This window comes from Acipenser ruthenus, chromosome 4, assembly GCF_902713425.1.
Source record: "Acipenser ruthenus chromosome 4, fAciRut3.2 maternal haplotype, whole genome shotgun sequence".
In the NCBI taxonomy this organism is placed as follows: Eukaryota; Metazoa; Chordata; class Actinopteri; order Acipenseriformes; family Acipenseridae; genus Acipenser; species Acipenser ruthenus.
In genome coordinates this window covers 35458068-35471795 of record NC_081192.1, presented here as the reverse complement: position 1 = coordinate 35471795, position 13728 = coordinate 35458068, and the positions used below count along the sequence as shown (strand labels likewise).

Below are 13728 nucleotides of genomic sequence, written 5' to 3'. Positions count from 1 at the left end.
CATCACGTGTCCAAAAAGCATCTGAGCAATTGGACTGCTCTGAAATATTTGAAAGGTGTTGTTTTCTTTTGCTAAAAGTGTCACTTTTGTTAAATGGATTTTATTTGTCTGTTTCTTAGACCAAATAAATAAACAGGACTCGTGGATAGTACTTATTTAACTTTTTTTGGTGGATTGTAATTGCCGGTTAAAGAAAGGTCTAGGGCTAGGCCAACATGGAATTGTATCTTACTGGAACCTCCAACTATTGTTCCATGTAACATGTGTGTGGGTGTTGTTTTCAGGCCCCATAAAATGTGGTTTCTATTTGAACTCTTGAAATGTATTTGCTTACGATTGTAAGTCGCCCTGGATAAGGGCGTCTGCTAAGAAATAAATAATAATAATAATAATAATAATAATATTTCCAGCAAAGAAATAAAGGAATTGGAAACCTGCTGTACTGCAAGGCACAATCCTTTGGGAGACATATGTTGGAAAATACTTTATTCACAGAACAAGCAAAGTACATTAGCATGACCTAACATTAAGGCTTGTTCTCTATCTGTATGCAATCTTGATTTCATTACTGCTGCATGGAGATGTGGACAGCAATATGACACCGAGTAGTGACACACCGTACCAGTAATTCCTATAATGGCTCCATTCATCTGGGTACCAATGAATATGGACCGCCTTATCCTTCACATCAGTATCTGTATCCACTTTTTTTTAATTTAATGCTGAGAATCTTTCTATTGATTTGTTAGTGGGTCCCAGTACCACGGTAAAGTCACGGTACCTCAAGACACGTCCCGGTTATTGTGCGGTGCTGCTTGAATTGTAAAACCAACACTTTCTGCGTCCAGAGAGCTTTTAGGAATTTTAATGGGCTATTCTGTTGTTGGTTAACAAGATGATTTCTGCTTTAGATTTGTTTAATACTCCCTCTTTCTGTATGGGTATCAGGTACTGTATTAACAAATGCACTGTGTTTTTAAATTGAATGTGTTGACTGACAGCTAAACTGAAAAGTAGAAAAAAGTATATATTAAAAGTTCTGCCCATCTAAATGCAATTTAAATGTAACGGTTCATTGGAAAGGTGTGAAAAGGGAGGAAAAAATAAAAAATAAAATCGCAGTATATCTTATCTTTCTGAAAAACAAAGTTTGTTCAGCAATTGGTGCAACATAACTCTAAATGTTATACAATGTTTGCAAGCATTCAAATCAACAAATGCAATTCTTTTCGGCAAGTTTAATACTACTCGCTTAAAAAATAAATAAATAAATAAAATGTAAGATTTCTATCAAGCTGAGTGTTTCACGCACACAGGGTTGGGTGTACAGCAAGGAGGTACGGGGGAGAGACCCACACAAGATAACAATTACTATGTGTGCTGAAATATCTCAGCACGATACTTGTTTATTTAGTGTTCGCTGTGTTTTGTCTTTTGTCTTGAGTGTTTTGTTTTGCGTTTAAACGTTTCACGCAATAAATCTGTGCTGCCAGCGCATTTACTCACAGTACCGTGTCTCTGCACTTCCGGGTCTGACATCACCGCCAGCCCCCCCCCCGATACAAAAAAAATAAAAGAAACTGTGGATAGCCAGTAAGCACCGGAAAACACCGGAAAATCTGTGGAAATGGTTAATCAATTCACGTTGACGTTACCCTTTTCCTATTAAAAAATAAAACCTACTACAAAAATAATAAATACATTAATAAGTACTGTCGAGTTACTATACATATTGACAAAAAAAAACAAAACGCTCAAGCATTTTGGAAAGTAACCAAAAACACTAATTTCATACAGTATATCAAAAACAAAAGCCCCGAAAAAAACGATTTACATAAAACTCGAAACTAGCTGAAAATAAGCACCGAAAAATACAATGAATAAAAACCGAAAAACAGAAGCCCTAATTATAATGAAACGTATGTAATACTAACAAACGTGATATATGATCATGTCCTAGTGAGGTTAGTATTTTGTACGGTGACCGTCATGTAACATGACTGTGCTGAGTCGGCACTGCTGATGTGTTATTTTAAATTTGAATTGCTCTGTCCAGTGCTCCCCAAGCATGTTTTTTTGGATAACAAAAAAACATAGGTGTCAAGAATCATTCTTTTTGATAATTATGGGGGGCAATTACAGCTATGAAAGTTTTGCAGCACCCTACAGAATTAACCAGTTTTGCTTCATAAAGTCAAATGAATCCTGCTGAAATGTTATGTTAACATATTGAATTTGTAGTTTTCCATATACTTAACGAAAAACTATAAATTGAAAAATGTGATATTTAGAAATCTAAAATGAGATACTTTACTACTATTATAACTTTTGCAATATAATTTTGTAGTTTTCTTTTAATTTAATTTAGTACAATGCAAATCACGCTTTAAACGGCTGTTGTAAAAACGAGGCCTATAAGTACTCGACAAGTTTGCAATGAAGAACAGGAGGATGGACTTGGGGATCTAAACTGTTATTTAAATTTGTATGTTTGATAACTGCAGTAGTGGTTCGAAATGTGCTATTTATGAGCTTTACATTGTGCACGAGCTTAAGTGCACAATGTAAAGTGATAATAATAAAAAAAATTATTCGCTTTACTGTTGTAGGCTTACATATTATATGTTACAACATAGCGCTGTCCTCACGAAAGGCATGTAGCAATGTAACATACATTTTGTTTAATCAAAGCTGCTACCAAAAATACAAAAAAAAAAAAAAAAAAAATCCAGTTTCATAAGACTTGGCAGGGAAAATACCAAGTGTCTAGATCTTGGTCATGATAATATGAATTCTGTTTTCTAGCTAAAGTAACACTAAATCTGATGCTGCTTTTTATGTTACATTTTGGTTTAATGTAATTATCCCTATTTCTGTCTCCCATATATATTTGCTCTTTTTTTTCAGGGTATCTAAAAAGTTACAGAAAAATGCACCACCTGGTGGTTCTTCAGGGGATTTTCCACAAATGTAGTTGACACATGTTTTTAAAAGAAGTTTCCACAGTAACTGACTCTGTGCACTGCAGTATCAGTGAATGTACCTACCATGGGACCCATTGTACTAAGGCTGGGACAATGTATCAATCCTTTCATGCATTAAAATGTTTGAATTACTATTGATGGTCAATCCCGTGCATGTTTTTTCCCTGTGTTTGGGCTGAATTAAGGTTACGTTCTAGTGCAATGGAGCTCTGTGGTGTTGCAGCGGATTTAAAATAATCAGAACACAGATGGCTTTTGATTTGTTGCACTGTGGATGCAAACCAAACAATAGATAAGCTCCACAACTCTTGAAAGTAAAGTGTAATTTTAATAAATTTAGTAGTTTTCAGCCATGCACTTGTTCCGTTTACTACTGAATTATCCACATCCCCAAATGTACTGTTAATTACTGCGGTTTATTTTGGATAAACTGTTTTGATGCATCTCAGCCTTGGCTTAGAACATCCTCCAGTTGATTAGTAAACAGTATATATGAGTACAAAGTTCCAAGGAATTGTGATGCAGTTCATCAGCAATCACCTGAGAGACACCGACGTGGAAACAAAGAGTCTCCACAGGAGAAACTTCTCAAGCAAAGACGAGAAACTTTTTTAGATCACACAAATCTAGTAAGTGGAACAAGCAATCTTGAATAATGTACTTATTGTATCACTTCGAGGTTTCCTGTAGTCCAGTGTTTTTTTTTTTTTTTTTTGGTTTGTTTTTTTCTTGTCAAAACAACATTTAATGGATGGATTTCAAATGTAGCCCTCTATAACCATGGCTATTGTGAGATCACAGCTGAATGCAGAAATGTGGGCAGTAAATGTTTGATTTCTTTCAAATATCATCACATTTTTTAAAATTTATTTATAATAGAGTATTACAAAAATGTCTCAATTTTGCTTAATTGTGCAATCGCTGCCTAGAATCTGGTTGCATATTGGCATCTAATGAATGCAACTATATGACTATGTACTTAGCCGTTCCTGTGCATTGCAGAAGGTTACAATAGGATCAGTGTAGAGAAGCAGTACAGATTTCTACAAGTAGATTTAAGTACTAATGTAAAACTGTTTCACACAGTCAGCTCTTAGCAGTGTTCTTTCCTCTACAGTAATATTACATGACAGAATGTTTTGTAACATTAAAACAGAAGAGCCAGGTGTTTAGATACGCCTTGGGCCCAAAACAGTGCATTCATTTAGTTAAACAGGTAAATTTACATTTTCTGTTTGCAAAGCACTAAGCTGCTTATGTGTGAGTCACTAGAAACAGGAAAACAAACACTTAAAGCTTAGCCTATCTACAATAATATGATTTTACATTACATGTTAGTGCTGCAGGGTGAAAACAGAAAAAAATAATGATTCTAAAATACCCCTGTGAATTAAGGGCTTAAAACAAAGTACAGTGAATTCTCCTTAAAACCCTGATTAGACGAATTTCCTGATAGTATGAATTTTCTACAAGGAAATACATGCAATACAAATTCTTATTAGTGCCATTTTGCTATCATTTTTTTTTTTAAATCCATTACGATTTTGACTCTGCTATTTATTTAAGCATATTTTTTATGATTTGATTGTATATATATATTTTTTAAATTTACAGATTGTATATTTACTTTGTTTTGATATTGTAAAACTATAAAAAAAAAATTAAAAAAATGTCACAAAAAAATGGACAAATTATGTGATCATCAGATAAAGCAATAATAAATTCTTACCTTTTCAGACACTTGATTTTGTGCCTCATGTTTTCCTACATGACTACCCATTATGCAGAAAACGGCTGCAAAAGAAAAACACAGTTTATTGAAATGTTAATAGTGACTTTACCTGTGTCACTGCAGATGCCATTAACTCTTATAAAGTTTTAAATAATCCATTGGGATACCAGCAGTCACTTGATTAATGGTTGCCTACCAGTCTGAGTAACAGTGTTGATTTCCTAGGGGAAACCTATCAAAAGTCCCATCCCACATTATAAATAACAGCAGTCCTGATTGTATCAATGTATTTGCACCCTTGTTTATTTGGGAGTGTGGTATTTTGGAGGCGTGCCAGAAAAGTGATTAAAGTTAGTGAACATTTAAGCAAGTGGATGGAAATGCAAGAAATCATGCAAACATTTGCAACCAGATATGGACAAACCTCTCTCTCTCTCTCTCTCTGTTATTTGGCAGGAAGTTGCTTAAAGTACCCCTTTGACTCATTAGAACAGTTTCCTTTATCTTTGGTGAAGCATTAGTGTTATGTATATATATAAAAAAAGTAAATATCTGTAGGGGACAAAACTACTAATTACAATCCTAAAACAAAAACAGCTTAAGACTATTTACAAGCCCCAGCATTAAACCATTAAGTGCCTTTGTCCTCATTTGAGGGCAGGCTACTTTTTAATTTATGGAGCCTATTTAACTGACATCTACCTGTTATTTTATTTTTTATCTTTAACTATATTGTTATGATAATTTATTCTAATGGTGTTAACCACAAAATGTAATGTATGTTCTGATTTTTTCAAAGAAAATGTAATGTTGTATTTAATGGGTAAATTAGTTGTTTATTTGAGGTTTGTTAACTTTATTGGGTGCCTTTCTCCTTTCTAAAACAATTATTCTATGGAGTGAATGGCTTTTAGAATCTAGACTAGTGGTGGCTTATACGTGGATCTCTGGACAAATCAGAACAAGCCCTAATAGCATCCAAAAGTTTTTGTTTCGGCTGATGGGGAGAGCCTTCTGTGCCATCCAGAAGCACAGATGAAAATATCTCGACAGCTCTGCATATGAGACTAAAAAAATGCTTGTGCAAACGAACAGTTTAATTTAGGCACACTTAAATGGTTGACTTTTCAGCTGAAAGTATTAAACAAAACAAAAAACCTCAGTCGGATCTAAACTCTCATAGCTCAATCGTAATGTACTCTGGGAATGTAGTTTATTGGTGTCCACTGCCCACTGTTAATCACACATTAAAAACTACAAATCACATACCCTGCCAATTTCACTCTTTTATCAGTGCGATGGCTACTCGTTTCCAGACAGCTTGAAAACTTGTCAAACCAAGATGAGGAAAATAACAAATTATTTTCATGTGATTGGAGAGATTTCAAAAGAAAACTGCGATGAACAAAATTCAGATATGTCGTCGTCTTTACAAGAAATGAGCAATGAAGGTATGTCAGAAGATGAAAGCGAACGGGGAACTTCGAGAAGGGCTATGTGGTTAAAATATTTTCTCAGGCTTAAGTTTGACAATGCATGTTTTGTCAGGATGCAGGGGAACTGATGGCAGGCAACACTGCGTTTGTTTTTTTTTTAATTTAGTAGTAGCTTTTTCTCCCAGTTTCAAATGCCCAATTGTATTTAGGCTTAGCCCAACCGTTACCACCCCTGCGTTGACTCAGGAGCGGCGAAGACGAACACACGCTGTCCTCCGAAGCGTATGCCGTCAGCCGACCGCTTCTTTACACTCTGCAGGCCCGCCATGCAGCCAGCCCAGAGCTACAGCGTTGGAGGACAATGCAGCTTACAGGCAAGCCCGCAGGCGCCCGGCCAGTCTACAGGGGTCGCTGGTGCACGGTGAGCCGAGGACACCCTGTCCAACCTAAACCCTCCCCTCCGGGCGGCACTCATCCAATTGGGCGCCGCCCCCTGGGAGCGTTGAACTTAAAACGCGTTCATGCCGGCATGTACCCCTACTGCCACACAGGAACATTGCCCTGCTAACTTCCCCAATTAAAAAAAAATTCAATGAATAGAATTTAATTATTATAGAATAAAAACAAACCAAGCTAACAACTATCTATTTTTTGCAATCTCCACAAACTGGCAGGTTCTGTTGCATTCACAGCGCTAATAATGTTAAATATAGCTAGATATTACTACAGCGCAGACCATGTTTGTGTGGGGCCGTGTATCATTTTTTATTTATTTTTTTATCAGTGTTAGCTTTCTGAAGCCATCTGAATGCCTTTCCACTTTTCATTTCATTTTAAACCGTTTAAATGCCAAACATTAATAAAACATAGAATAATAGTGCATATACACAGAGCAAAAAAGTGGACAGGCAAAATACATAGTTGTATGTAAAAGGGAGAGAAACAAACACTATGGACTTAAACGCTTCTTGCTGGCTGCACACGTCCACATTTGAATTTCCTTCAGCCTCCCCCACTGTACACGTTTACCTTTACCTGCTTTTTTTCTAAAATTCCAATTAAAAAGGCACATTTCTAAAATGTAAAGATGCATACTGTGCACATTTGACACAGGACAGGTTTTTAAATTGGCCCTAAAACTTAAATTAAAGAATACGTAAATTGAGCCTGATTCATACATTTTATCCTGCAGACTGATGCCTCCAACGTAGGACTAGGGATGGATCTCTCCCAGGAGGTAGAGGGTGTGGAGCATTTGATACTGTAGATTAACAGGAAGCGCCTGAGACTCAGACCAGGTGTGCTGTAATCGAGTAGGAATGCCTAGCCGTCATATAAGAAAAAAACAAAACAAACCGAAAGCAAGCTTCTGTGCTCCCCTCTTCCTGTGTGTGTGAGCCTGGCCACCCACTTGCAGTTTTTGTAAAATATCCCAAAAACGTCGACCTTGCGTAATTTGCGTATAGGTTAATCTGGCTCTGGTTTTATAACTCCCTATGCTTCATATTAAAAATCCTTTGATTGCAGGTTTGTTACGTTTTTGTTGTTGTGGTTGTTTTGTTTTATTATTGCTATCTTACATATTGGACACTATTATATTAAATCCCACAATAATTGTTAGTCATAGCTTACTGGTGGATCACAGAGCCCGCTAAGATCCACCAAAATGGATCGCAGTGTTTGGTGTATTGGCCACCACTGTGCTATTCAGCATGGCCTATTGTTTTTCAGTTTGTTTTAAAGACCATCAAGAATGTTTATGTAATTGCGTAGCAAGCACTTACTCTGAGATGCACAAGAAGGTTTGAGGCGGATTTCACTGAGATTCCGACTGCTTGTTTACAATATTTACAAGTGGCTTTGAATGTATCCAAGGCACTGTCTGGTATACAAATGCAATGCAGCCTTAGATCTAGGAAATTGCATGTTGGCAACATAAACAAGTATTGTGTGAGTGACTTGAACTTGAACTGAAGACAGGCAGCTTATATATACCAATCCCCTTGATTGACTCGTAATAGAGATGTTTGAGAAGGTTTTCAAATGAGGAGACTGTTTGTTTAGTTTATACAACTTTAAAGTAAACCAATTACCTAGGTCATTTGGAAATGTTTCAGGCTGTGACGACCTCCCACACCAACATGCGGTGCAATATCATATGGAATTACTGTACATCAATGGTCCCCAACCTTTGCTGGCAACAACACTGAATACATAACACACCACAGGCAACATCATACTTTGCTCTACCCATCAGCCTGAAGAAACATGTATTTGTGGCAAGCACAATATAGGAGACAAGATTGCTCTCCCTCAGCCTAAGGAAACATTTATGTGTGTAAAATAAAATATAGGACCTTTGACAGTGACGATTCTAGAGTGTAGCACACAGGGGGACACGAAGGGGGCCCAAATTTAATTTTGGATGGGTACTTTAGGGGTTCTACAGTGTTTTCACATCTAATAAAATACCCCACAAAAACAACTGTGTTAATTTTCAAAATAAAAATAAAAATCGGGCTCCCAAGTGGCGCATCCGGTAAAGGCGCTCCGTGGGGAGTGCAGGATGCGCGCTATAGCCTGGACATCGCCGGTTCGAGGCTATTCCACAGCCGACCGTGGACAGGAGCTCCCAGGGGGCGGCGCTCAATTGGCCGAGTGTCGCCCGGGGTGGGGAGGTTTTAGGTCGGCCAGGGTGTCCTTGGCTCACTGCGCACCAGCGACCCCTGTAGTCTTCAAGTTGCCCGAGAGCTGCGTTGTCCTCTGACACTGTAGCTCTTGGGTGGCTGCATGGTGAGTCCGCAGTGTGAAAAAAAGCGGTCGGCACACGCTTCGGAGGACAGCATGTGTTCGTTTTCGCACCTCCCGAGTCAGCGCAGGGGTGGTACCGGTGAGCTAAGCCTAAAAATAATTGGCCATTCCAAATTGGGAGAAAATAATAAAAAAAATAATTGGTAACAACTAAATAAAAAAAATAAAAAAAAAATCTGCAATGGTATATTCTGAAGTAAAACTGCAGTAAATTTGCGTATGATCTTTCTTTAGGTATAGCTCCGCTGTGACCAAACGTTATTTCAATTAGAATGTTGGTAACCATGGTTTTGTTGCACATCGAATATGGTAAAGGGGTTTCACTAAATGAGACGTTTCTCAACAGCATAAAAAGTTTTTTTTTTTTTTTTTTTAAAGCATGAAGGTCGATGTCACCCATTCTCTGCTTGAATTGAAAAATAAAGATTGAAAAACAAAACCCAGTAAATTCTTTCTAAAATAAACGTTGATATTAATCGTCGATTTCGCAAAAAAATTAAAATCGAATAGTAGTAAGCCTAATTATAGGGTTCCAAGATTTACTCAACTTTGAGTGTTATTTGTATAAAATTTGAAAATGATTTTAAAAGTTTGACCAATAATTTCAAAGAAATAATTGCGCGCGGACAAAATTATTGAAATATTTGATATTTATAAATTTTATACAAAATATAAATATATTTGTCTCAGGTCTGATGGTAAAGGTGAATTTGTTTTTTTAGTTGACAAAATTGAATGATCACAACTGGCAGATATCAATGATACACTTCCGGTTCACCACAATAATATGTAAAGGTTTACACTATTTTTTGTTCACTAATTGCTAGCTATTAATAACACTATTAAAAATCAAATACATGATTGCCATAATATTTGCATCGTTCATATAGAAACATCTGAAAAAATGTGAAATCTATAATAAGTTTGCTTTAAGAGTCATCCACATACATGCCAACATTCCCTATATGGTCGGAACGGTCCCGATTTCCTAGCAAATGTCCCTCATCCCGATGCATAGGAAGAAAGTCCTGATGTTTACTCATATAAAAAAAATAAATAAATAATAATAATTTATTCTGCACAGTAGAGTTTGTGAAAACCACACACTGTGCTCTTCGTAGGGCTGACACATCTGCTGATCACTAACTTACACAAAAGGTAAGAACGCTTCATTATGTCTATTTTTACTGTCATGATGGCTGGTATTCAAAATGACACTTTATAACTGTACTGTAAAATTCTGCAATACTGTGTCATCCAGCTGCTAAAGTATCAGGGGTTCTTTCTAGTTACCAGAAAAGCAAATAAGCCCTAATCATTTTAATAAACTGTGCTATATAAATAATATTAAAATCAGTTTGCACGTTTCATCAGAATTTCTGTGCCATAAGCCCAGAAGGTGGTGTTAATATTCAGTTTTTTTTTCTGTGTTTCATTTAAACAATATACACTGTTGATGAAAAATCATGCAGTCTATTTTGTAAAAATGTAGCTTTTTCCTGTTCCATTCCTGCAAGATCATCAGTATGTTGGATCATTTAGTTTGAACCCCACAGTGTTTTTTGTATTCCCTCCTGTATCTGCAGCTAACAAAATAAAAAATAAGTAAAAGCCAACACAGTGGTTTTATAAAGGAAGTCATGTACAAATGAAACTTGCAGGAAGACAAATGAAGGCTAGTTTAGAACTGTGAGAGCAAGTCGTATGTTTCTACATTGTTTCAGCTTTTAAAAAATGATGTATAGGGGTGTGGCAGGACGGAAGCCCTACACATGGGAAACATGTAGTTTTATTGTATATTTTTGCATTATTTGTTGTAAATTGATTTAATTAATTGTTTAACTGATGTTGCGCTCCGCCGTGGACGATTACCTGTCTGTGTGGAGCAGCAGCTGAAAGCAATGAGCTGTTCCAGCAGGCAGGTGGGCGTGTCTCGACAGAGCGTTAGTATAAAAACATAGCGATCACTGTGATCGGGGCTGCTGCAAGGCCTGCCGTTTTCACGGCACCTTTGATTTATAGTTTGTTGTATTGTGTTTGTTTTATTTTGAGTGTTTGTACAGTCGTGTATCGTCCTCTGTGCGCTACCATCGCTGGTAGCTTCACATGACATTATTGTTTACTTTTTGTTTATGGTTATTGATTAAATCCTGTGCGCCTGTGTCGGCGTATCAACGTCAATCTCTCTACCTCAGTCTCTTCTGTGTTCTCCTCGGCCGCCTGAGGCAAGTATACCAGGACTCTACCACAAGGGGCTAATAAACAAAATAACCTGTTAAGGTGATTACATAAACAGTTTTCACTGGATCAGAATTTAATGTGAGAATCTAAATAACAAAACTGAGGAACAACAGACAAGCACTTTTTAGCAGCATGTGAAACCACAGTATCGCTTGTTTTTTAAATCAGGTCTCAGCTATTTACTATGAGACACATAGGTTTCAGTAGGAGGATTTGAAAAGTAATTTGCATACACACTCATTTTAACTCCCTTATTTCTCAAGTTTTATTTTTTTTAACTAAATAAAAAAAACCTGCACCTTTAATAAACTGAATAAAAAATTCCCAAAGGGAGATTCCATAGGACTCCGTAGAATAGAGTACAAAGTCTTACACAGATCATTTTTTTCTTCATTTATTAAAGTTTTGACTTTTTATAACAATAAGACATAAACACTAAAAGCCACAAACAGAACATTTTTTTTTCTGTCTAATAGCATTAAAAACAAAAAGGCATAGCAATAGAATCCACAAAAGCAAAATTCCATAAAGATCAAAAGACAACAAACCACTGTATTCAACCAGAGGCATCCCTGACTGTTCTTCTATTAAAGGAAGCCAAATGCTCCAGAACCTATCAGGTTTTTAAATTCATAAATTCTAATACATTATTTGGTCTCGCTTAAGACATTTTTTTCTACTGAGTTCCCGGAACTAACTAACTTGTTAATTAAAGATTGCAAACTAAGCTCTTGGAAAGTGTGAAGTCTTAACTCGAGTGGAGATTATTTTTAAACACATTTAATAAGATCAGATAGTAGCAGAGAGATTTAGAAGAAAGATCTATTTCTTTTTCTCTATACAATATATCCTGCTATTGTAATTTGGCAAAAAACTACCGGTACCCAACATCAGAAGCAGTGGTGTAGTTGAGCCGGAAAAACCATTCCGCTACTTTTTTCTACAGGCAGAAGCTTGACTTAAGAATTAACTTAAGAATCTTTACCGATTTTGTTATGAAAATGCACATATGGCACCTGACCGCTCTAATTTCGGTGCCTGGGCACCAACGAAGCGATCTCTTTTCCATAGGGAAATCAAATTACTCTTTCTGCGCCTTGCCACTAGGAACACAAAAAATCAGTATCTGGTTCCCTACAACTGGTTTTGATGGTACACTCCGAATCCGATAACCGACACACATTTTAAATGTTTGCAGTGTCAACAGTCCACACATCTTCCGCACAATTGTCTGATTACAGTCAGTTGTCCTTGTGATGCAATGAAGATATTTTTCTTTTTAGTAAAAATGCTGATGAAGAAGACAGCAAAAGTGCATCCTACTACTGTGGACATAAACACAGGTTCAACGCTGCTTTGTATATCAGTCAGTGCAGAGGCCTGGAGATTGGAATGAATGACTGCCTTTGCAACTGGCTTAGTATGGCACTTTGTGCCCTGGGGGTACCATTGTGCAGGGAATCAAGGTGTGTAAGCTATGATTTGGTGGGGGAGGAATGAGGTGTCGGTGGGCTGGAATGTGTGTCCATGTTTTCCTGTGTCTGTGACTTGGCGGCGGAGGGGTAATCAAGCCCAACCCTAAAAAATTGTGTTTTAGTTTTTGCAACACCCCACCAAATTTTGGAAGTAATCAGCCTAAAATTAGCCAAAGGTGTGTTTTTTAAAATCCGCCAAAAAATGCACTTAGATTTTATATATATTACAAAAGCATAAATAAGTGCTACACATTTATTTAAAATTAGAAACACACATGCTAGTAATATTGTTATAAATGATTTATTTCTCTGTTTTGCTTCTTTTTGTCTCGCAATTTACAGTACCAGAACAGCTGTTGTTTTTTTTTTTGTTTTTTGTTTGTTTTTGTTTTTTTATCTGACGAGATAAAATGCAGAAGGTCTAGGGGGAAAAAGATGTATTCAGAATAACATTAAATTGTAACGTTAAATTGCCCAGAATTGTCGGCAGATAGTCTTTAAAAATAAATGTAAAAGCAATTCTAATTGTACTGATACAGTTTTTAAATTGCTGCCGAATAAAAAAAATAACTGAGCGTTTGTGCGACTCATAATGTTATTGGATGCAGAGCTCCAGAAAAAAGACAGGGGGGCGACGTGATATACTGTACAGGACAACATAGTGATTGAAGTTCTGCGCTGGTGATGACCTCATAATCGAAAGGAATGGAAAAAACATGCATGATAGAAATAGCCAAAAAAAACAAAATCACCAAAGACAACATTTACCCGCTTTAGATGCTTTCAAAACAAGCCAAATTTGGCTGGAAAACCGCCAATCTGGCAGCACCGATCAAGGGGGCGTAGCCAAAAAGTCACATGCGAGACACATGCATTATCTATTAAATGTTACCTCAAGTTCAATGTACAAATAAAAATGTGAATTTGTATAATTTTGAGAAAAATTAGTATTTTCATTGCCATTCCGTTACTTTCAGATTTAGGACTACACCACTGACCAGAACTACCATACATTCTGCCAATAATTAACAAGCAACCAGTAGACCCTT

At 36.7% G+C, this 13728-nt stretch overlaps 1 protein-coding gene across 1 annotated transcript in view; it reads right to left on the bottom strand.

Annotated features, from left to right (window-relative positions):
- Positions 1–13728, bottom strand: part of LOC117400640 (myelin basic protein-like) — a 97960-nt gene that overhangs the window by 72057 nt on the left and 12175 nt on the right. The window contains 1 exon segment of the mRNA XM_034920091.2: positions 4714–4778. Within this exon segment, the coding sequence (XP_034775982.2) occupies positions 4714–4764 (51 nt within the window). The 5' untranslated portion in view covers positions 4765–4778.